The following is a 25,029-nucleotide window of genomic DNA, read 5'->3' on the forward strand; positions in this document are numbered from 1 at the left end:
TCATGTATACTCACATTCCAGTCTATTGTTGAGAAAAATGAATGTCTTTTAATTTCCTCAACTCCATCTGGTCCTGCACCTATCAAAAAATGGTTTAAATTTTTTGATTAAATGGTAATTTTACTTCAAGGACGAATATATACTTTATTTAGCCTTCGCTTTTTTTAAAGAGAGAGAGAGAGAGGCAGAGACAGAGGCAGAGACAGAGACAGAGGCAGAGGGAGAAGCAGGCTCCCTGTGAGGAGACTGATTTGGGACTTGATCCTGGGACCCCAGGATCACACCCTGGGCCAAAGGCAGGTGCTCAACCGCTGAGCCACCCAGGCGTCAAGCCTTTGCTTTTAATATTTGTCCTAATATATCATAATTCCACAACAAAACAAATATCCACCTCCCCCCACCCCAAAACCCCAAAGACCAACAAACCAAAAAAAAAAAAAAAATACAAAAAAAAATTAATTACAAACTTTACCTAATCTGTTTGCAGGATTTCGTTTGAAAAGCATTCGTAAGAGACTCTGGGCTTCAGGACTCAAAAACTGTGGCATCCCAAGTTTGGCTCTAAAGAATAAATCCACATAGTAACATTTTATTTTTTGGAGGTATTTGTATTTTATTTTTAATTTTTAAAATTAATCTTTTTAAGATAATTGTGGATTTATACTAAGCGGTAAAAAATAATACAAATAGATCCTGTATACCTTTTACCCAGTTTTCCCCAATGGTAACATTTTACCAAACTATAGTATACTATAACAACCAGAATACTGACATTGATACAATCCACTGATCTCACTCAGATGTCTCCAGTTTTAACTGCACCCATTGTGTAAGTTCACTCAATGTGTAAGTTCTATGCCATTTTACCTCATGTATAGGTTCCTGTATCCACCACCACAGTAAAGATACTCAATAGTTCATTACCACTAGCATATCTCATGTTATCCCTTTATAACTACACCTGTCTCCTTCCCTCTCCAATTCTTAACCTCTGGCAATCACAAATCTATTCTACATTTCTACAATTTTGTCATTTTAAGAATGTTATGTAAATATAATTATAAAGTATGTAACCTTTTTTCACTCAGCATAAATTCCTTTGAGATTCATCCAAGAGGTTGCATGTATCAATAAATCATTCCTTTTAGTTGTTGAGTAGCATTCCATGGCATGGATGTACCACAGTTTATGTATTTACCTATTAAAGGGCAGGATTGTGTCCAGTTTTGGATTGCTACAAATAAAGATGCTCTGTACATTTGTATATAGGTTTTTGTGTGAACACTTAATAGAATTTCAGTCCATAATATTCTAACAAACTTTTCCATTTTTATAAATTTTGCAAAAAGCACTGCTGTGACAGGAAGATCATCTGAGTCTTAGTTCTGGCACTGTTACTAAGAACTTTGTGACCTTGGGAAAAGACAATACTCTTGGGTCTGTTATCACTTCTTTATAAGCAAGGGGACTATTAGATCAATGGCTCCCAAAATGTAGCCTTGGAACCCCTTTTCAAAGGAATTTAAGAAATCCACTATTTACAACTGCTAAAAGAACATGTGCATCATATGCCTATTTTTTCCTCCCATTCCCTTTAATAGCCCTACAGGGAAGAAGAGCTGGTGGGAAAGAGGTCTGTGGAACATCTAAGAGTCTAAGGTACAGTCTGAAACCCACCAGCTTGAATGAGCTTGAAGGTCAGTTTCAGCTCTAATATATAATTTTATTTTTTTTCTAATTTATAAATTAAGGAAACTAATGATCCTCTAAGTATGAAAATAATTAAAGAGCTGGGGAAATGGCTAGCAGAGAAAGGTCTATTTGAGAAATAGATCCATTTATTATTCAGTGAGTTGTTACTGAGCTACTATGTGCCAGATATTCCTTAGTGTTGAGGATACAGATAAAGATAGCACCCCATCAAGTCAGTGGGGGAAGACGGAGATGGATAACCCAAGGATAAACCTAGTACGTGAAGAGGCATATTCAGAAGGACATATGGAAAGACTGCTAAGGGAATAGCAGGGAATATCTAATTTAACACGAGAGATTGTGAAAGGCCTTAAATGCAATTTATTTATTTATTTTTTTTAAAGATTTTATTTATTTATGAGAGAGAGAGAGAAAGTGAGAGAGAGGGGGGCACGAAGAGACACAGGCAGAGGGAGAAGCAGGCTCCACGCAGGGAACCCAACGCAGTACTCGATCCCAGGCCTCCAGGACCACGCCCTGGGCCGAAAGCAGGCGCCAAACCACTGAGCCTTCCAGGGATCCCCTTAAATGCAATTTAAAGGTTGAAAATTTATTCACTTGGCCAGTGTTCCCCCAACATCTTACTAAATAACCTTAATTTCTCTAGATACTCAGCAGCAACAACAAAATACTTCATGATCCAGTGAATTTGTGGAATGCTATCTATTATACCCCTTGTTGGAAACACAGAATAAAGTACATGCATATAAAAGGCTGAAAAATCTAAAGTAAAGAAATCAGTATTTTTCTAAACATTTGCTCCCAGTACCTCTTTTTCAGAGAAGACCTATTCACATCTTGTAGGGGGAGCATTCTGTTCAACAAATCTGGGAAAATACTGCCAAATTAGGTAATAAGGATATACCAGAGGTCTTTAAACAGTGGAATAACATGACCAAATTTATTTTCAACAAGGTAACTCCAAGGGCAGTATAGACTGATCTGGAGTGGGAAGTGGTGGTAGGTTGTAAGCATTCTACTTTGGAGCTTGACTCAATAGTGTAAGTGAGAGACCACCATGATCTGAGAACTGTAAGCAGTACAATGCAAAGAAAAGCCTGGGACACTGAAATATTTCTGAAAGCAAATTTGACCAATACCTGCATGTGCAAGAGAAGGGAAGAAATCAAAAGTGATTTTCAGGTTTCTGGCTTGGGAAATCGGGTACTTAGAAATGAGGCTAATTGAAAGCACAAGAAGAAAAAAAGAACAGCAAACAGATAAATCTAGTTTAAAGATGTTAAGTCATACATATCATGTTTTTGGAGAGCCAAGCAAGTGAGTAAATGCGAATACATGTCTCATGTCTGGTTAAGGTAAGAAAGAGTAATTTGAGAATAATTAAAATGCTGAGAGTAGTTATAGGGAAGATCGAAATGAGCACAGAAGGGGAGAAAAGCATATCAGAGATGAAACCCTGGGGAACAAGAACATTAAAACAGTGGTCAGAAAAAGAACAATTTGAGCATTAAAAATAATGAATGCAATTGTTTGTAAATGCTGAATCACACTGATTATCAAATCCCATGGGTTTGTTATAGTCAAAACTAACATAAAACCCAACTCTTTCAACACCATCCCCACTGGAGGTAACCAGGGCTCTGGCAATTGGAAATAATTAAGGAAAGAATCAAACATTTATTCTACTTTTCTTGTTTGAGCTTTATTTCAAGGTAACTAAAGAGCCCTAGTTGATGAGAGAAAGTTCATTGTTTTGGAAAATATCAGCAAATAAATGAAGAAGGAATAAAAGTAATAGAAAATCACTATTTTTGAATCCGTAATAAAATAATTGTTTCAATTAATGGTTACCAATGGTTGAAACCACTAGTTGAAAATCTGCCAAGGAACTTTGCAACAGAGGGATCAGATGTAACTATAGGAAATGGTCACTTAGAGTGGGGCAACCAGGTGTTCTAAGCCTTCTGATTTGATGCAATGGCTCATGGGTGCAGCATGAGCTATGAAATAATCTTGCCAAAAAATAACCAGAAATTCAATAAAGGAACAAGTTCAACAATATTATAAGGAGAATAAAACAATTTCAACACTCCTAGAAGGCTAATTGTTATGTCACCATGTTAACAAGAGAGACATAGGAACTGGCTTTAAATTCATTCAATTGATCAAAAACAACTTGCCTAGGTGAGCATAGTTTTTGTTTTTTCCAAACCAACCAATCAGTAACTGCTCTTCATCTGTGAAAATCAGCCAGATAAAAATGGGCTGACTCCAACAACCATACCTGAGTGCCAAGTGATCAACAACAGTCCCACCCAAGTAACCACTCTTAGAGATGATGTCAACCCACTTATGGCCCTGAAAATCTGCCAATTCTTGAACTCTACCCTTCGCTGAAAACCCTATGTAAGAACACTAGTCTGTGCTGCTTAGACACTATTAGATCAGGATCTCTCTTTCTTACGGTAGTAAGTGATAGGATCGGCTTTATGGTTTTTGTTTCATATACCAAGAGGTCGTCTTTTGACAAGATATATTCTGAAAGTGGAATTCTATAAAACTGTCTTGGTTTCTTCTACAAGTAAATGGTAGGTAACACAGGGTAGAGTGTTCTGGAAGAACAGAAGCTTGAGAAATGAAATGTTCAGATGTGATTTGGGACTGTAAAGACACAGTTCCGGAGAGAATCTGAAAAATCTGGTTAAGAATTGGTATTAGTGGATACTTAGCAGTGTCTTATTAGGTATGGTTATGTAAGAAAACATCCATACTTTACAGTGATGCAAACTGCAGTAGGTGAGAAATAGCATGTCTGGAATGTTTAAAATATTTCAATGAAGAAAGAGAAAGAAAAAAGAAACAGATGAAGCAAATGTGGCAAATCTTGGGGACTGTTGAATCTGCATGACAGATATATGTGTTCACTGTATTAATCCTATTTTTGTGAATTACATTACAAAGTTTTCATAATTAAACAGAGAAAAGCAGGCAGAGACAGAGAAAAGCAGGCAGAGAAGGAATGGTCAAGCACGAGACCAAAAGAGAAACTGTTAGGGAGGGAGGAGAAGCAGATGTGAGTAGGAAGATCTAAATGGGGAAAAGGTGGCAATAGCATCAAATACTCCCAGAGACACTTTTCTTGCCTGTCTCATCTAAATGGCTCCTGCTTCTGCCCTTTCCCTCAAATTTCAAGAATAATCTGGTTTATTATGCCTATTGCTCCTATTACTATCTGGAATTATTATCTTCATGTGTTCAAATATTAATTTTTGTCTCCTCTAATAGAATACAAGCTCTGTGAGACCACAGAAGATCCTGTCAGTCTTGTTCACACTGCATCCTAAGTATATGTAGCAAGACCTCAACCTTCTGTGGAGTGAATCGTGTCCACAAACGGTGCAGAGAGTCACCTAACAATTTGCCACTGGTTTAAGCAACCAGATCACTGGTGACCATAATAAAAGGAGTTTCAGTTGAGTGGTGGTAATGAACAATCAACAGGTTGTGGAATAAAAGGAGCCAAGAAATGGTAACAGAAAGCACAGACTACTCCTTAAAGAGGCTTTGTGCTCAAAGGATGCAGGAAGATGGTACACAAACTTGAAAACAAGGCCAGGTCAAAGAAAGAGTTAGTTTGTTAACACTAGAGTATGTTTATTCACTGAAAGGAAGGGGCCCGAATAGATGAAGTAAAGAAGGTTCAGGGAACATTCATTTATCGAGCAAATATTTTTTACCGTTTTTATTGAGGAGAATAACATAAAGTGCAAACAAACTTGGCACAGCCCCAACACCAAAGTATACAGTTCACTGATTTACCACAAAGTGAACAGTCCTGTGGCCAAGAAATATAACATTGCCAGAACCCCTCATTCAACGTAACCACTTTTCTTACTTTGCCTTGGCTGTTGCCATTTAAATATGGACCTTAAAAATTATGTTTTAGTTTGTCTGCTTTAAAACTTTGTAAATAGAATCATATAGTTATTTATTCTTTTGTGTCTGAACTGTTTTTGCTCAACATTCTTAATGCGATTTACCCAAGTTGCTGCACATAACTGTGGTTTGTTTATTTTCTTTGCTGTATGGCACACTGTACCCCTGAACCAAAGGCCTCAGATGTTTTTGTATAGCTTGAGAGCTAAGAATGATTTTTCCATTTTTCAAGAAAGATTTTGTTTATGTATTTAAGAGAGAGCAAGAGCACGAGTGGGGGACGGGGAGAGGGAGAAGCAGGTTACTGCTGAGCAGGGAGGCTGACATGGGCTCAATCCTAGGACTCTGGGATCATGACCTGAGCCAAAAGCAGACGCTTAACAGACTGAGCCACCCAGCTGTCTCAGTTGTTACATTTTTTTAAAGGATTGTATTTATTTATTTGAGAGAGAGAGTATGTGTGAGTGGCAGGGAAGAATAAAGGGATTGGGACAAGGCGACTCTGCACTGAGGGCAGAGTGCAACAAGGGGCTCTGTCCTGTGACCCTGAGATCATGACCTGAGCTGAAATCAAGAGTCAGAGGTTTCATTGACTGAGCCACTGAGGCACCCAGGTTTTTACATTTTTAAAATGTTGGAAACAATAAACAATAAGAATACGTGACAGACACTGTATGTGGCTTGCAAAGCTTAAAATATTTACATAGTATCTCTGCTGTATCTCATTCTAAGACTAACTATAGCATAATTTATGAATCCACTCTACTGCCAGTGATCCATTTTCCACTTTTTGGTTATTACAAATAATGCTGCTATGAACATCTCTGTTCTAGTTTCTTGATGTGCAAGTAAATTGATCCATGTAAATTGAGTGCATGCCTAGGCATGGGATTATTGGATGAGGGTATATATATTATTTGGCTTTGGAACATGGTCAAAAAACTGCTTTCCAAAGTGGTTAAAAGTTGCTACTGCTCCACATCCTGTTAGCACTTTATATTGCCAGTTTTTTTACTGTTAGCTATTCTGGTGGGTACGTAGTTGTAACTCACTGTGGTTATAATTTGCATTTTCTGATTAATGGGGGTGAGCAACTATTTAATGGCCATTGAATATCCTCTTTTGTGAAGTCCTTACGTCTCCTATCCACATTCCTATTGGGCTTTTTCTTACTGATTGGAGTTCTTGATATATTCTAGATATAAGCCCTTTGTTGGATGTGTCTCAAATGTTGCCTTCTATTCTCTCAAATGGAATCTTTTGATGAGAAGTTATCAGTTTTAATGTAATAATACTTTATTAGTCTTTTACAGCTAGTGCTTTCTGTATCCGAAGACTATTTTTCCAACCCAAAGATCATCATCTTTATGCTCTTCTAGAATCTTTTTTGCCTTTTTACATATATAAGAAAATACATATGTGTGCTCACTTTGGCAGCACATATACTAAAATATATGTATATTTTTAATATACTTGGAAATGATTTTGTGTGTGGTGTGAGGTAGGGATTGTTTTATCTTTTTCCTATATGAATACCAATTTTTCTAGCATGATTTATTTAAAAAGCCTGTTTCTTCCCTAGTGTTCTGCAATTTCCAATGGTCATAAATAAAATGTCTATATATGTATAGGTCTGTTACCTGGCTATTTTATTGCACAAATCTATTTTCTATACTTCTTTCAATGACATATTGTCCTAATATGAAAAAATGAATCATATTTCATTAATCATTTTCTAATATTGATTACATGTTGAAATGAAAATATCTTGGATATACTGGGTTAAATAAAATATATTACAATTAATATTAATTTTTTTACTTTTTCAATGTTGCTACTAAAAAATTTAAAATTATGTATGTGGCTCACATTACATTTCTTTTTTTTTTTCACATTACATTTCTATTGGAAAATGCTGATCTATACAAACCCACATCTTTACAACACTATGGCTGTCACAATGTGAATATGGTACAACCTTCCAGTTATTTTGGTCTTTTAAATTTTTCTTTCTTTTTTTTTTTTTTAAATTTTTTTATTATTTATTTATGATAGTCACACAGAGAGAGAGAGAGAGGCAGAGACACAGGCAGAGGGAGAAGCAGGCTCCATGCACCGGGAGCCCGACGTGGGATTCGATCCCGGGTCTCCAGGATCGCGCCCTGGGCCAAAGGCAGGCGCCAAACCGCTGCGCCACCCAGGGATCCCTAAATTTTTCTTTAAATAAAGTTTCTTAAGTCTTCTGCATAGAGTTCTTACATAACTTTTGCTAGGTTTATCCCTAGTTATTTGAGATTTTCTAATATTATTGTAAATACTTTTTAAAAAATTCCATTTTCTGTTGCTAGTACACAGATGTGAAATAGATTTTATTTACTGATTTTTAATCTAACAATTTAGCTCAACTTTTATTAATTCCAAGAATGTATATGAAGGTTTGGATTTTCTATGGACACAATCATGTTACATACATAATGACAACTTTATTTCTTCTTTTTAAACCTTAAACCTTACTTCTTTTATTGGTCTTACTGTACTTGCTAGTATCTCCAGGACAATGTGAATGGAGGTAGAATAATGGATGTCCTTGTCATATTCCAAATCTCAAAGGTAAAGCTTTCAATATGTTAGCATTAACATGAGGATTATATGAGTATTCCTTTGGAGGATATAACCCAGAGCCCTGGACCCCCAGTGTTTCTGCTTGGGGCAGGAGCCTTGTCTCTGGCGGTACTTGGTAGGGGGCATGAATAAAGGCCAAAGGCTCCAACATGTGTGTGGCAAAAAAAGAAAAGTAACATGAGTATTCTAAATCTATGAGTCTTATTCATATTTGAAACACATCAATATTAATGTCATAATATTGATGAATAAAATCTATTTTACTTTGAAGTATTTTTAAATCTCATTAAAACATATCTATTAGGGAGTACTTACTTAAGAATCATAGTCATTGTTTCTTTTCGATCTTTTCCTTGGAAAGGTAGTGTACCAGTGAGCATTTCAAACTACAAAAAGGGCAATATCATCAGAGGTATTAGTCAATAAGCATTAAATCTCAAGGCTAGAAAGTAAAAAAGCATCATCTTAATTAAAATCAAATCTTGTAAAATTGCTGAATAAAAAAACAAGTGATTTATAGTTTTACCATATTACTGAACTCAAAAAACACCTCAATCCTTACCATTAACACACCAAAAGACCACCAGTCTGCACTCTGAGTATGACCTCGACGATTAACTACTTCTGGAGCCATGTATTCCACAGTTCCACAGAAAGAATATGCCTTCTTTTCATGGTCAATAGACTCTTTACTTAGGCCAAAATCTGCCAAAACAAATGTAAAATTCATAAATATCCCACAGTAATTTCCAAACTTAAAGTTTAAATTTCGAGTTCCAATATTTACATTTATTATTAAAAATTCTAATCCAAGTTTTTAAGACAATGTGCTAGTCAATATTTGCACCATAATCAGCCTTAAAAGAAATTATATAGAATATTTTAATAAAATGAGGATTTTTTACCTGTTAATTTGATGTGACCTTCTTCATCAAGAAGTATGCTGAAAGAAAACAAAGTCAGAAAATCTTTTCAAACAAGTAGATATTTATAGACCCTAGACCTGAAACTGCTGTGTGAAGTGTCAGATCACCACATTTATTCTAAAATATTTTTTAAATAATAAATAAAATAAAATATTTTTTTGTATTGTGAATAAGGCAAATATAAAAAAGGAGAAAATTTTTGGACACACAAAGGCAAAAAGCCTTATAAAGGTGTATAAGGGCACTTGAAAACTATTAGGAAAAGAGCCAAAACCTATACTCTAATTTCTAGTTGCTCTAATACCTTTCTGTAGAAGTGGCCTAACTGAAATCCTTAGTGCTTGCACAATAGACAGAGGGTCCACATATTTAAGTCAACTGAATTAAAGCTGTCATTTTTTAGGCATCTGATTCAGTCACTCTTTCCTAGCTTTTCTATCCAATCCTCTTTTTTTTAGAGTAGGGGAGGGGGAGAGGAAGAGAGAATCTTAACCAGGTTCAATGCTGAGATTATGACCTGAGCTGAAATCAAAAGTCGGACACCTAACTGATTGAGCCACCCAGGTGCACCCTATCCAGTCCTCTTTTTTTTTTTTTTTTAAAGATTTTATTTATTCATGAGAGACAGAGAGAGAGAGAGAGAGAGAGAGAGGCAGAGACACAGCAGGGAGCCTAATGCGGGACTCGATCCCAGAACTCCAGGATCATGCCCTGGGCCAAAGGCAGGCACTAAACCACTCAGCCACCCAGGGATCTCCTGAGCCACCCAGGGATCCCCTGGTCCTCTTCTTAACACAATTTCCTTATACTCCTTGTTTTTCACTGACCCATCCCTTCACTGTATACATTCTCCAGTGTTTTCTTAGTAAACTGTGAGCTTCTAGAAGGTTTGACCTTATCCATCTTATAGTTCAGTGCTTGGTAGAGTACAGACAAATAAGAAATGTATGTTGAATGCATGGGGCCAGTCTACAAAAGGTCAATAAGGCATTCCAAATAGTCTGGACTTCTCAAGAGCACTGAAGATCATAAAATATTTATATGCATGAAAGGTAGAGATAATCAGATCTGGATTTTAATAAACCAATTTAGAGGAGAAAATAAAGGGTATTTAGTGGGCTCTTAGATATGGATCATGATAGAGAAGAACAAATGGAGAAGATACTCAGGTTTCTGGCTTTAGGAGATACTTGAGTGGAGAATAATGTCATTAACTAACAAGCTATAGGAAGGGGTAAATACTAGGCTGTAGGCCAAAAATTCTATTTCTGGATAGGTATTTTAAGTATACTGACTTGAAAGGCCAAGTAATAAACTGTTTCACTTATATTCAAAGCTATTCCATAACACAGGCATTTCCTTATTTTTAATTCTAACTAAAAAAAATGTGAAAGCCAAATTTTGATATAATAAAATTTTACTATGTCAAAAATACCACTAACCTTTCTAAATAATCAATTCAAATATGATTACAATAAAGTTTACCACTGAGGATAATTCAGTAGAGACTTCTTTCTCAAAGTCTTTTTCATAAGAGACTTATGAAAAAAATACAAATCTTAATTATGATTGATTACAAAGCAGACCAACCATTTAGGGAATATAAAGGGAATTATTAAGGTATGGTGGAAATCATCCTCCCTTCTGCCTAATAAATACATAAAAGTTCTAAAAACAAAATTCAAATTATTTTTAGTAGTTTGAGAAAAAAAGAGAACATAGCTAAAGGAACATTACTTATGCCTTCTGCAGCAAATACATTTTTTTAAGATAAACATGCCCATCCTTTACCTTTGAGAGAAAAAGCCAACTATATTTCTTTCAATAGGCAATGTTCCCTTTCAAGTTCTAAAAATAATTTTTAGCCATATTTATTATAACAGAGTTCTGGTTTAAAACAATGTGGAAAACCCCTTACAGTGCATAAAACAACTGGTTTAAAATTGAAATTTCTCCTAAGTTCTATATTATGGTATATACTTAGATTATTTAACAACTAAATGTTATTTCAATTAATAGTGTCACCTAGACATCTAGGTGAAAGATCTCACGTCTTACCTACATTTGATCTTATTCGACTCTTTAGAAGGGCCGGTCCTTTATACATAATTTTATGACCAATGCTAATCCAATTGTCTACAATAAATACATTCAATTAAATGACATAAAACAATAAAATGTAACTCCATCTCAGGACTCTGAGATCATGACCTGAGCTGAAATCAAGAGTTGGACACTTAACCAACTAAGCCACCCAGTCTCCTCAAATATTAGCTTTTTGACAGTTGCTACTATAAAAACAATGGAAAATTTGCTCAACTCACACTTAAAATTTGAAATAATGTGGAGAAGAAAATTTTCAGGGGCACCTGGGTGGTCTTGATCTCTTGATCTCAGCTCAGGTCATGATCTCACTCACGGTTGTGAGACTGAGCCCCACATCAGGCACTGCACTGGGAGTGGAGCCTGCTTAAGATTCTCTCTCTCTCTCTGTGCCCCTTATCCCCCCAGCCTCTAAGAAAAAAAAGAAATTTCAATAAAGTGTATGAGGAGGAAAGCATTAGCTCTATGCATGCTATCCTTCATACCAAAAAAGTTTCAGATGGAGTTAAAAGTAAAAAAAGAAACCATAAAATGAGAAGAAAAATATCTGATTATAAGATGGGAAAAGGTTTTCCAAGAATAAAAGTCATAGAAGAAATTACAAAAGACTGGCAGATCTGAGAAAAAAAATAATTGTATAGGTAAAAATAGAATAAAATTAAAAGACAAACTAGAAAAATCTATTTGCAATATATGTCAAATGGTTAAATTCTTGATTTGTAAAGGTTTCTTACAAAACAATGGGAAAAATGATATTCAAGATAAATGAATGAAGGCCATGAACAGAAAAATCACACAAAAATACAAATTGCCAATAAACATATGAATGAGGATTTCAACCTCATTAAAAATAAAAATGCAAATGAAAGCAAGATAACAATAACAGATATTATGATTGGCAGATTTTTTAAAGATCTTATTTCTTTTTTCATGAGACAGAGAGAGAGAGGTAGAAACACAGGCAGAGGGAAAAGTAGGCTCCTCTCAGGGAGCCTGATGTGGGACTCGATCCCCAGACCGAGATCACGCCCTGAACCAAAGGCAGATGCTCAACCACTGAGCCACCCAGGAATCTTTGACTGGCAGATTTTTAAAAGTAAGAGAATACAGTGTTAGTAGAAATGGGAAGCACAGGAACTCTAACATAATTCTTGTGGTAGTTGTACAAAGTAATTTTATTTTTTATTACCTCCTAAATAATTATATTACATTATATTCAACTTAGTAGCATGATTCCTTACTTTTCTGGTTTTAAGTCTCTATAGATTATTCCCAGGCTATGTAGATGGTCTAAAGCAAGTGCAAGTTCGGCCAAGTAGAATTTGACATCTTCTTCTGTGAACATCACCTAAAGTAAAATAATAATAATTTTTGTCTTACTTTCTTTCTGTGTCTATAGTTTTTATTTAAAATTCCATTCTAGAGTTTTAATATTCAAAAAGTTATGAGTATGTTAATCACATGTAGTTTTATCCACAATTTACTTATGAAAAGAATTTGCAAAAATGATCAAATTAATCATTTTCTAAATGCTAAATGTGCACTGTGGGGGAAATAATTTCACATTTTGTCATGTAACAACTATATTCAGATTGTGCCATTGCTGCCCACCACAGTAACATTTTAGAAAGTGATCTTTAAAATGCATACTGAATTTCCACTACTAATTCAAGTATATCTTGATACATTATTGCTTTTGAAAAACTGTAATTAAAAGAAGCAGGACAAAAGACAGTTTATCAATTTGAAGTCCTACTTTCAGAATAACTTCAAAAGATAGGAAAATAACTCTTTTTGGCTCTAATACCTTAATGTAAGAATCTTGTGCCACTAGAGATAATACGATAAAACTTAATATTGAAATACAACAAAGCTTTAGGTTAAAACAGGATGCATATAGATAAAAAAAAATAGAGATTAATTATATACCTCTTTGGATAAGCGTGTAAACAAATCTCCTCCCCTGAGAAAATCCAAAATAAGATACAACTTCCCTTCAGTTTGGAAAGCTGAATGAAGAAAGGAAAATTTGTTGAATCCACCAGTTTGTTTTTTGGCTTACATTAGGTCAACTCATTCACAAATGAATATTATTTTTAAGCAAATTAATTATTATATCATAAATCTAAACTGATTTTTACTGGGAAGATAACCACTGATTTCTCTTAGTTTCCATGCAGAAATGTTAAATGCAGTGTTTCTTATTATGGAACCACTAGAATTATTTGTTGCACTTTCTTGAGGCAATAGTCTCTCAGGAATACAGTAGTTTTAAAACATGTGATCAATAAGAAAAATTCCCTACATGGTTACTTAACTATTAAACAAAATACAAAAACCATGTCATTTAAGCGCAGGGAAAATGTGGGTTGGTTAGCTTTAATTACACATATTAAAAGTCACCACAACTTTATCCACTGAGAAAAAGCACATACATCTTTGGGGGAAAGAAAGGTGATAAAAGCTTCAGGATGTTGACATTAAGGATCTTTCTTGCTTTTAAGACAAGTTGGGCTAACACATATGGACTATAAAATCCTGGTATACTGTTACTAATTATTATAATAAAAAACTGATTATTATTACTTATTCCTATGGCTACCACTCAGAAATATAAGTGTAAATGCAATAAAGTCCTTTAAAATTTGTTTAAGGAGTAATGGCTTAATTTCCATGACTTTATCTGGTAAACACATATAAACATACACAAGCAAATACTTATATACATTAAATTATCTGATTGTACTCAGGGAGGGGGGTATCAAGTGGAGGGATGAGGTTGCAGGTGGTTCATAACTTACCATAATGCAACTTGACAATAAAAGGATGATTAACTTCTACCAAGATATCACGCTCCATTTTTGTCCGAACACGGTCTCGAACTACAAAATATTGTACACATGGCTATACTACAATAATTTTCAGAGACAATCTTTAAAAAAAAATCTCTTTGGTGCCTATTTTGAATAAAATCTTGCTAAAACCATAAATTCATATTTTTATATATACTAGTAAAACTATCAGTATGTATAAATAAAACTATTACTCTTGAATTTTCAAAATTAATATTTTTTACTAAACTATACAACCAGAAAAAATTCTTCATATTTATAAAATCTGTGCTTTAAGTTAAAAAAATTACAGAGAACATATCAGATGTTGAATCAGATGTTGGCTTTAACATTAAATTTACAAGTATTTTAATCAACGTTATTAAAAGTTGCCAAAAAAGAGTAACTTTTTAAAAACGAGGCATCCCAATGAAATATTAAAACACACAAGAAAATGGAATAGGTTTCACTACCCCTACAAACTCTATCAACTCAATTCAACAAGCATTCATTAAGCATCTGTAAAATGTGGCAGATATGGTGAAGGATAGGTATACCCAAAAAGGTCTATTTTGGGGGAAGGAAGAGAGGGAGAAGAAATAATGGGTACAGTTGAAAGAACAAAGGCTTTTTTGGAGTTAAAAAAATTGGATTCAGACTGTGTAATCCTGAGCAAGTTACCTACTTAAACTCTCTGAGCCTCCGTTACCCCTCATCTATAAAACAGAGATTACACCACTGTACCTTTGTGGACTGTGTGACCATTTGAGATAAGGTCTATACATCCCAGAGCCTGGTATATAGGAGATAATGGTAGGTATAGCACGATGAGTATGATCAAAGGGATAAAATGACTTATTACCAGTAATAAGTAGTACAGAAATTCAGAGAAAGGAGAGATGAGTTTGGGAAAGCAAGAGGGAAGAGGTGGAGTTAGGAACTTTTAGAGTGGGATTTAGATGGGTTGGATGGATCAGGCCTAAAAAAGGAAAGGCCAGGTATGGAGTGCCAATGCAAGCAAGGACACAGAGGCATGCATGAGGAAGAGAAAAAAAACCAAATCAGTATGGAAATTGAGGGTGCGGTGAAATTAAGAGGACTCAGATTTCTGACAATCTGGAACGGCAGATACATTTATATTTGGTCCTGTAGGGTAAAGCTTTCTTTTAGCAACAAAAGATTTCCTGAGCAAATTCTATGTACAAGGCACTGGGAGAAATACACATACAAACAAAATAATCTTCAAGAAGCTCATAATCTGGTGGAAATGACAGACAACTAAATAAATAAATAAATAGAATACATTCTGATAAGTATTCTGTGTTGGTAGCTCAATGGATTTAAGAGGTGAAAATGATCATTCATTAAAATTTATTTTTTTTCTGTTGCATAATAAGGATAAATAATAAATGACTTGTAATCTTTAGGCTAGAGTGACTGAATGGTTATGTCAAGATTAAGCAGAGAGAATGCGGAAGAGAGTCTTCTGTGGGGGAAGGGAAGGGACAGAGAGAAAGACAAGTTGGTGGTGTTTTCAATATAAAGTGACCAGATATTTAAAACACAGAAATAAGACCCCTGGAAAAAAGAAATAAAGGAATCTAAAACTAAATCCTATGTTTCACATTTTACCAGTTTTCCACTTCCAATTGGGAGATTTTGGTGCCACTGACTGAAAATGGGCAAACCAGGTATAGAAATCAAATTGTTCTTGATATCTATAAAGCTCCGTCTTTTAAATGACTTGTCTAGCTAGTGTATCAAATTCAGTATCAACCTCTGATTTCATTATCTTGTCCTATCACAACAACTCTGGTGTCTTCTATCCAATTCTGTTCCAGTCTAGCCCACATCTGTGCTTTTTCTACTGCTACCCATATGATCTTGGATTTAGTTCCTATTACCTTAGAGCTAGGTTCCAAATTTCTATCTCTTCTAATAATTATACAAAGATAACAAAGCTTATCATTTAAAACTCACCTCTCTGCTCAGTAAGCAGCAAAAATACCCACCAGCGTATTTACTGTATATCCCTCACCTATTTATTCTACCACAATGAAGAGAACAATTATTTGGGAGTCAAGAGCTACAGGTTTTTAGTGGCCCTGCTAGTAACTAGATGAATTACCTTGCTCAAATTCTTAAACCACTTGGGGACTTCCTGCTTCCTTCTCTATGAAATGAGAGGCTAGAATACGATGATTTTCTTTCTGATTATCTTGTGAGGTGGTTTCCTTACATGTAACACTGATGAAAACTTGTTTAGTTGAAAACGAGCGAGATTTACTTAAGAATGCCTTCATTTTGTCTGAAACAGGACTGTGTAATAATTCTAATCTGGTTTCTTTTACCAATGTAAAGACCTATTGACAAATATAAATCACTCTAGAATCAGGAATTTTGATAAGGATATACTGGTTTAGAAGAAGGCATGTTTTATATTGGCTAAACTCTGAACCCTAAAATAGAATTTGTTAATGACTCATGCTGGCAAAGCAACTACATTCCTCTGAAATAATTTTTCTCATACAGTAGTTATTAGATTTTAAATCCTCCTTGACTTGAACATAAGAGTGAACAAGAAGAAATGCTGTTTATGTTTCTAGGATTATATATTAAGAAACTGTTTTAAGCAATGGTTTATAAAACTTTTAGGTCCACAGACTACTGTATTAGGACAAAAGTCCCCACAAACTCAACACTACTGACTTCTATTTGACCCTATTCATTGTATTAATAGGAACTCTGAAATGGAAAGAGACTTCTGGTTAAACATAAATGTTTTACTTTCTACTTTCTTCTAAAACCTGACTGAAATTAGGATAATGGAAAAAATTATGCATAAACTCACAAGGACAAAGAACAGGAGGGGAAGCAAGAGCAGAAGATGATGAGTAAGTGGTAACTTACACAGTAGTTAAGAGAAAGCTTTAAAAGCTTAGCCTAGGGGAATGAAGTCAATAAAAAACAAGCAAATTCTTGCCACAAGGCCCTTTCCAACTGGCTATTTGGTATCTCATTTTTAAAAAAGATTTTATTTTGTGTGAGAGACACACACAGAGAGAGAGGCAGAGACATAGGCAGAAGGAGAAGTAGACTCCATGCAGGAAGCCCGATGTAGGACTCGATCCTGGGACTCCGGGTTCCCGCCCTGAGTCAATGGCAGATGCTCAACCGCTGAGCCACCCAGGTGTCCTGATACCTCATTTTTTTAATAAAAAAGATTTATTTATTTGAAAGAGAGAGGGAGAGAGAGAGAGAGGAGAGGGGCAGAGGGTGAAGGGGAGAATCTCAAGTGGACTCCCTGCTGAGCGTGGAGCCCAGTGCAGTGCTTGATCTCAGGACTGTGGGATCATGACCTGAGCCAAAACCAAGGGTTGGGCACTCAAACAACTGAGCCACCCAGGTGCTGTTACCTCATTCCTAAATGAGAAAAAGATAGTAAAGGATCTCCAGGCATTTGAATATGGCTCTAAATATGAATAACAGCTATCAAAATAAACAGAAAAAAGGATATAAAAGGAAACAGAGACAATATAAAGAACAAAAGAAAATTTTAAAAACCTGGTAATTTATATCCACCAAGAGAGTGAAGCACCCATGAAATAAGAAGCTTTAAAAGGGGTAGGGGGAAGAAACCATTATCATCAACAAAAACTACCAAGAAAAAAAATGGAGACAGAGTTCATAGATTAAAAGACTTAAAGAGATATCAACCAACTACAAAATAGAGATCTATATAGATCTTGATTTGAACAAATTACAAAAAGAAAGATGAATTATAACAACAGGAACAACTGGAAATTTGAACACTGCTTAGATGTTTGTATATTGATTTTTTAGGTATAATGACAGAGTTGTATTATTTCTTTTAGGAATCTTTATCTTTTAGAGATACACACTAAAATATTTATGGAAGAAAGTTTACAATGTCTAGGATTTGCTTCATAGTATCAAGAGAAAGGAAAAGAAAGGAAACAGATGCAAAAAAACTTTTGACTTGAGAAAGCTGAAGCAGCAAGGAGGGTATATGGGAATTCTCTATATTCTTTTGTTTCCTTCTGTAAATGTTTGACACTTTCCATAACATAAAGTTTTTAGAAAGGGAATAGAGAACAAGAAAAATCTAGGAAATTAAAAATGATAGTAGAAACAAAAACGTCAATAGAAAGTTTGAAAGATAATTGATATTTCCTAGAAAACAGAAAAAAAGACAAAACTGGAAAACAGTAAGGAAAAAAATGAAAAGATTCAAGAAGGTCAACATATTCAAAGAACAGGAGTTATAAAATGGGGAAAAAATGACAAAATACTTTGCCAAAACCAAAGACATGAGTTTCTAGATTCAAAGAGACCACCCAATATCTGGTATGATGAATTTTAAAAATTCATAATAAAGAAATATCACTGTACAAATTCCAGAACACCAAGGATAAAGAATAGAGTGATTCTAAAGTCTTCTAAAGAGGAAAAGCAGCTTACATACAAAGGACTGGACGTCAGAATTGGAATAAACTTCATAATTACAACACAGGAAACTGGGAGACAATGGAAACAATGCCTTCAAATATCTGAGGGAAAATTATTCCTCACCTAGAATTTTACACTCAGCCAAATTATAAATTAACTGAGGGGGTAGAATAAAGGCATTTTAAGACATTCAAGATCGCAAAAAATTAATCATCCATTCACCCTTTTATTTACTTATTGATGAGAGACAGAGAGGGAGAGAAAGAGAAAGAGAGGCAGAGACACAGGCAGAGGGAGAAGCAGGCTCCATGCCAGGAGCCCGACGTGGGATTCAATCCCAGGACTCCAGGATCGCACCCTGGGCCAAAGGCAGGAGCCAGAGCCAAGCCGCTGAGCCACCCAGGGATCACCCGAATACTGATATTCTTAACAGGTAGCCTCTCTAAAAGGAATTGAGCATTTATTTCCTTTCCTGATATCTTTTAGGTTTTCCAGTTTTATAGTTTCCTTTACCTATGTTATGCACAACACAGATCCCGTAAAATATATGAAACCTACTCTTGTTCTTGTTGTGAACTCTTTTAAGTTCCGCCAATGTAATTTTATAACATGGAATTTAAGCATAAAGTTATACAAGTAGCGATATAAAGTAGGGCACCGAGGATATAATTTAACTCCCTGAGCCTAGCAAGAATCAAGTAAGTAGTGTGCCAGTTGTAGAGACTAGATAGGAAAGAAAATACATTCAGGAAGGGAGTAAGAGAAAGGAAAAATAGGATGGTGTTTATAGAGAATGCTGGAATTTCTTGGAATGATGATATCCAGGGTAGGTGACTAACTGGGAAGAATAACATCAGAAATAATAAATGATCATCACAAATATCCCTTCCTGAAAATTTTAAAAGTTTAAGATTATATATAAATTGCAGAGGAAAAAATGATGTCAGAAATCAATACAACTACTAGAGGTTATGTTACTAAATAAAAGATTTAAATATTTTAAAAACTATGTATAATTTCTTCTAAATAACTATGTACCTAAGAGTCAAACTCTATATAAAATTGTTCAAAATCAGAGGATTAGAATAAAAACTTGGAGACCAGAAGTCAAAATGATAAAGTCCTTAAAATAAAAGCTATTCTGCATCCAGTAAATCAGTATGTTTTTACATTAAAATAATCACATTAATTTGAAGATGAATCAGACCCAGTTTGAATTTTCTAAACCTCTATTTGCAAAAGCCCAAGATGAATTTATAATACTTCTTTTATAACATGGCAACTACCATTCTCACTAGTCATATGATTCCTAGCCCAGTAGGAAAAATTCACTAAAATAAAGTCTAAATTTAAAGACAGTAGCAGAAACAGATTCAGAATGTAAGTAATTGGCCTAGGAGTCACTGGAGATCTGTTGAGACCTTTCAGTTTGCTTAGACTACTCAAACAGTATAAATAGTCACAGCACTTACCTTTCAGTGTGGCCTTCTTCAATACTTTCATGGCATAAAGCTGTCTAGCATCAGAGCCTGAGATTTTTTTGACTAAGAAAACCTGTATTTAAATGAGAGATAATAAGTTTTACAAAGTATCACAAACTATGCCATTCTTAAAAATAAGATCCTTTCTATAACAGTTTATTATTAGAGATTCTGATACACTGTAGATATTTCTTTTTCTTATGTATCAACTATAAATACAATGAGTTGTAAACACTGGTAATAACTTGGGATGTCAACATAAGTGAATACCTTGTTTTCTTTCTTTATGTTGTCTGCCAATTCCCAAAGAGCATATAAGACACAAAAATTTTTAAACTATGTAATTAAAGTCTAACATGTTTGAAGTATAACACAGGTGGTCATTGCTCTGCTTTTAACAAAATAAAAATTCTTCTGATTTGATAGAAATTGTCACACAGTTCTCCTTGACCACAATTTTCTATTGATACAATTATTTATTGATAATTGGTCTTTTCAAGGTATGAAAACTGCACATAAATTTTTCATTGCTGGGCAGAACAAATTAAAACACACTGAAGAGGCCATTCACAAATATTTAATGTGACTTAAGACAGAACCCTACCTTTTGATCTTTTAAAAATCGAATTATCATATATAACTAAATATGAAGAACACAGTTCCTAGGTATGTTACTGAGCTTCTTGATTTTCCAAATTATTTTTAGCTTCTTTCAAAATATAGTGTGAAATTTATGCAAAATGAATAAGCCTGCTTTAAATAATTCAGTCATGCTATAACATGACTAATATAAAACTATCTATAAATCTCTTCTATTCATTTTGATCATTAGGCTTGTGATCTAAGTTTTTACTTAAATTCCAGTTCATTAATTTACAATGTAAAATTAGTTTCAGGTGTACAATATAGTGATGCATGATCTTCATTCAATCTTTAAGCATACTGGCTAAATAGACCTGAATTTCAACTTTTTTCTTCACCTATTCTTTCTTGGTATTTGTTATTGAGTTGCTACAGATGGGAAGAGAAGCAATTATAATCAAGAATTAACTTTCAGGTCAGCTCTCAATTACCTGCACTAGCATGTCAGTCCATTAACACAAAATCAAAAAATGCTACATTCAACTGATTCTAGGGCAAGTCGAGTTTCTCACTTTGAGAAACTGTGCTAAAGGTGATTGACAGTGACCTCAAAAGTCTAGTGAAGAGCACCACAACTTGCACAGAAACTTTGATGCATTGTGTGTTCTTCTCCCCAAATCGCTCCCCCACCCCCCACCCCTCTCATGATGCCTCATCACCCTTTAGTTCTTTTTAGCCAGTTAGCAGGGAGCCAAACTAGGGAGAAAAAGCATTCTTAATCAGGCTCCTAAGATGGAATGATGTTCAAATGTTAAAAGTAATCAGAGATTATTAATATTTTTGAACAGAAATAAATTCTAATTAGGTGGAAATAATTAGGATTCACCTGGTATTTATTCTTAAAATTCCCTTATCAAGCTTCTTTGTGCCATTCTACAAGAAAAATTCTCCCTGTGGATTCCAAACTTCTTTCACCCTTCTTTGAAAGTACTTTAACACTTTTCAGCACTTCTAGTTTGTAAAGGACCTTCACAAGCATTTGTAATACATCATCATGATAATTTTGGGAGGCAGGCGGACTAAGGAATGCCTATTTATAGCTGCACAAGCTATGGCTAAGAGAGGTTAAATAATTTGACTAGTGTCACAGTGGAGGTATTGGAACAAGAACCAGGCCAGCCACCCAGTTCTGTGCTCCTGCTCAGGCACTCTTAATCTATTCCCTCTGGCGGGTCACCAGTCAAGTGTAGCCGGAGCAGCAGTGGTCCCAGATGCCATCGGATCTTCCCCAACCACAGCATTCATGACCTTTCGAACTCCCCCATGAAGCTATTCTAAGCTCTGACAGGTCATCCCTGTTTCCTTGGCTTACGCTGTCTTTTTAGGATGAGTAAGAAAGGAGACGCCCTATTTTTAATGTTTGCTATTTATAGTAAGGTATTTAAGTTACTTTTAAAGAAATAAAGGGAGATGCATGCTAACCTCTGGCAACTTAAATATTGTGTTCTCTGAAAATCTAATGTATAGAAAGAAACCAATCTATTTGGGTTTATCCATAATGCATCTGCATGATAATACAATTTCATAGCAGATACTATGTGCTTGGCCTTTTATCATTTAGTTTTCACTACTAACCTATGAGGTCAGAACTATTATTTACTCATTACTTCTGTTTTTTAAATAATATTTATTTATTCATGAGAGACACAGAGAGAGAGAGGCAGAGACACAGGCAGAGGGAGAAGCAGGTTCCATGCAGAGAGCCCGGTTACTCATTACTTCTTCCCAGAATTATATGTTAGATATTGTGCTACCAGCTCAATGCTGAGACACGGCACAAAGAATGTCCCTTGCACTCACTGAAAGAACACATAGTCTAGTTGAGGAGATAGCCAATAAACAAACAACTACACAAATGAAAAACTGCAATTGTGGTGAGTGCTGTGAAGATGACATGTATAATGTTCTGACACAGTAAAATACAGGGATATGACCTAGTCAGAATGGCAGAGAAGACTTCTTTAAGATGATAACCATGAAAGGTATTAATAAGATGAAGAAGGGGTGGGGTGGAGTGTTTCACGCAAAGGAAGGCACATGTGCAAAGGCTTTCTAGTAGGATGGAGCCAGGGGCTTAAGAAAAAAAAAAAGGGCCAATGTAGCCAGAACACAGGTAGTGAAAAATACAAAAGTGATGTTGTTGAGGTCGCTAGGCACCAGAACAAGGGGCTCCTCAACCATCTTAAGAGTATGTATGCCTTTATCCTAAAGGCTAAAGGAAGCTACTGAAGTATAAGATTACCTCTTGTTGGCTGTCATGTAAATAGTGGCTTGAGGAAAGAATAAATTTGGAAGTTCCAGTTAGGAGCCTCCTTCAACAGGCCAAGGAGAAATGGGAGTGGTATAGAATGGAGGAATGGCAGGGGAGAAGGAGAGGACAGGCATGATTTGAGAAATCTTTAACTCAGTAGGATTTGCTGATAGATCACATTGGTGGTGAGAGGCAAGGGGAAAGGGTGGGCCATGGAATGATATGTTAAAAATGCCTCCCAAGTTTCTGGCTTGCTTAACTGGATGCCATTCACAGTTGCAAAGAAAAGTGAAACAGGATAGGATTGGGGGGAGGGGAAAATCATGACTTTGGTTGTAGACATGTTGAGTTTAAACTGCCTTTGAGTCATGTGAAGAGAAAAAAATATGCAGCTGTACATAGAGTTCAGAGCTTAGAGGCACAATCTAGATTGGAGATAGAAATCTGTTAGGACAGCTGTATGTGGGTTATAATTAAGACAGTGGGCATAGAGAAAATAATTAGTAGGGAGTATAGAGTGAGGAGAAGGCAGCCTAGAATGGAACCTTGAGGAATTTCAATATTTAATGACGGCTGAAAGGAAAATAGGGCTCGAAGAGGTTAAGTAACTTGTTTAAGCACACATAACACGTAAGTAGAAGAAAAAAAAATCCATGTCTGGCTGATCCAGAGCTTAAACTTGCAACCATTACATTCTACTGCCTACTTAACCTTATATTTGAAACAAAAGCATCATTTTGAGTTTAAAAGAGGTTAACAGATGTAATAAATTACCTATATTAGCCAAGAATTGCTAAACAGTCCCCCTAAAATACACAAGGGAGCTAAAGTGGTGTTGTTTTGAGGGCTTGCAAAGCATAATATCTTCAGATGTTTCATCATGGGGAGGTGGTAAGGAAGCATTGCAATGTGAAAGTTGAATGCAGTCGGAGAATCTTCCTCCTACTGAGGAATGGATTAGTTATATCAAATCGTAGTAATCATAATACTGTACTTCTCAAAAAGGAGGACAGAAAGTGTCCTGAGGTATGCAGCAGGGGGACAAGGAATATTTGAAGAAAATGATGATGCTGCTGCATCTTCTGGACCAATTGTAGTTGGTGGCTCTGGGAAACATTTTTGATATTAAAAACAAACATGAATATCATTGAATAGAATGCAACCTTTGCATTCATTTTGAAAACTACTTGTAAGTCTCCAGAATTTCATACTCATAGTGGTAATCCCCCACCCTAATTCCATGGGCGTAACCATTCACTTTCTGCTGGTATTAGGGATACTCTGGAAGAAAGATTGGGATATATTGCTATAATGTATCTGGCAAGATCACCTTCCAAATTTACATGAGGACTCAAAAAGATTATCAGAGGAATATTTTTTATTTTAATCATTTGCAAAATGCAATTGAGAGGTCACATGGTCTTTAAGATAAAATAAATATGAAGTGATTACTGCCAATTTATGAAAATTTCCAGTGTCCTTTGAATGACTTTATTCACTTTCCCAAACTTACTGATAGTGACAAATTTAAGAAGAGAGAAACATTGCTTAAACAGAGATTGGTAATATTTCATAAAATATTTCCATTCTCCATCTGTATGAACAAATTCCAAAAAAAAAACCACTTTTTAAAAACACACACACTCAGGACTTACCTTTCCAAATGATCCCTGCCCTAATACTTTTAAAAGTTCAAATTGGGAAGGATCTGCCTTTTCATGTCCTTCCTTTACATGATGTGTGATCGCAATTTCTTTGATACTGCCTTCTTCCTATTGACATAAAAAAATAAAAAGGGGGAGGAGAGAGTTAGAGATAGTTTCTCCAGCTATAAATCAAGAAATATAAATTTAGCTATCATATTAGAAATCCTCAAATTATTATTATTTTTAAAGTAAGCTCTATGTCCAACATGGGGCTTGAACATGTGATCCCAAGATCAAGAGTTGCATGCTCTACCAACTGAGCCAGCCATGTGACCTGCAAATACACTTTCAAGTTAAAAGTCAGAGAGAATGATACCAGCCCACTGCATAAACCAATTTAACCTCTAC

The 25,029-nt window shown here is 35.2% G+C and overlaps 1 protein-coding gene across 22 annotated transcripts in view; it reads right to left on the minus strand.

Annotated features, from left to right (window-relative positions):
• RPS6KA3 (ribosomal protein S6 kinase A3) overlaps window positions 1-25,029 on the minus strand; it is a 1,133,953-nt gene that overhangs the window by 25,216 nt on the left and 1,083,708 nt on the right. For all 22 annotated transcript variants that reach the window (XM_072744446.1, XM_072744453.1, XM_072744445.1 and 19 more), the window contains 10 exons: window positions 24,631-24,747; window positions 20,074-20,155; window positions 14,102-14,182; window positions 13,230-13,309; window positions 12,542-12,648; window positions 9,177-9,214; window positions 8,834-8,976; window positions 8,587-8,657; window positions 473-561; window positions 15-79 (listed from right to left, as the gene is read on the minus strand). In XM_072744446.1, the coding sequence (XP_072600547.1) occupies window positions 15-79; window positions 473-561; window positions 8,587-8,657; window positions 8,834-8,976; window positions 9,177-9,214; window positions 12,542-12,648; window positions 13,230-13,309; window positions 14,102-14,182; window positions 20,074-20,155; window positions 24,631-24,747 (873 nt within the window). The remainder of the gene's footprint in view (window positions 1-14; window positions 80-472; window positions 562-8,586; window positions 8,658-8,833; window positions 8,977-9,176; window positions 9,215-12,541; window positions 12,649-13,229; window positions 13,310-14,101; window positions 14,183-20,073; window positions 20,156-24,630; window positions 24,748-25,029) is intronic.

Source organism: Vulpes vulpes, chromosome X, assembly GCF_048418805.1.
Source record: "Vulpes vulpes isolate BD-2025 chromosome X, VulVul3, whole genome shotgun sequence".
NCBI lineage: Eukaryota > Metazoa > Chordata > Mammalia > Carnivora > Canidae > Vulpes > Vulpes vulpes.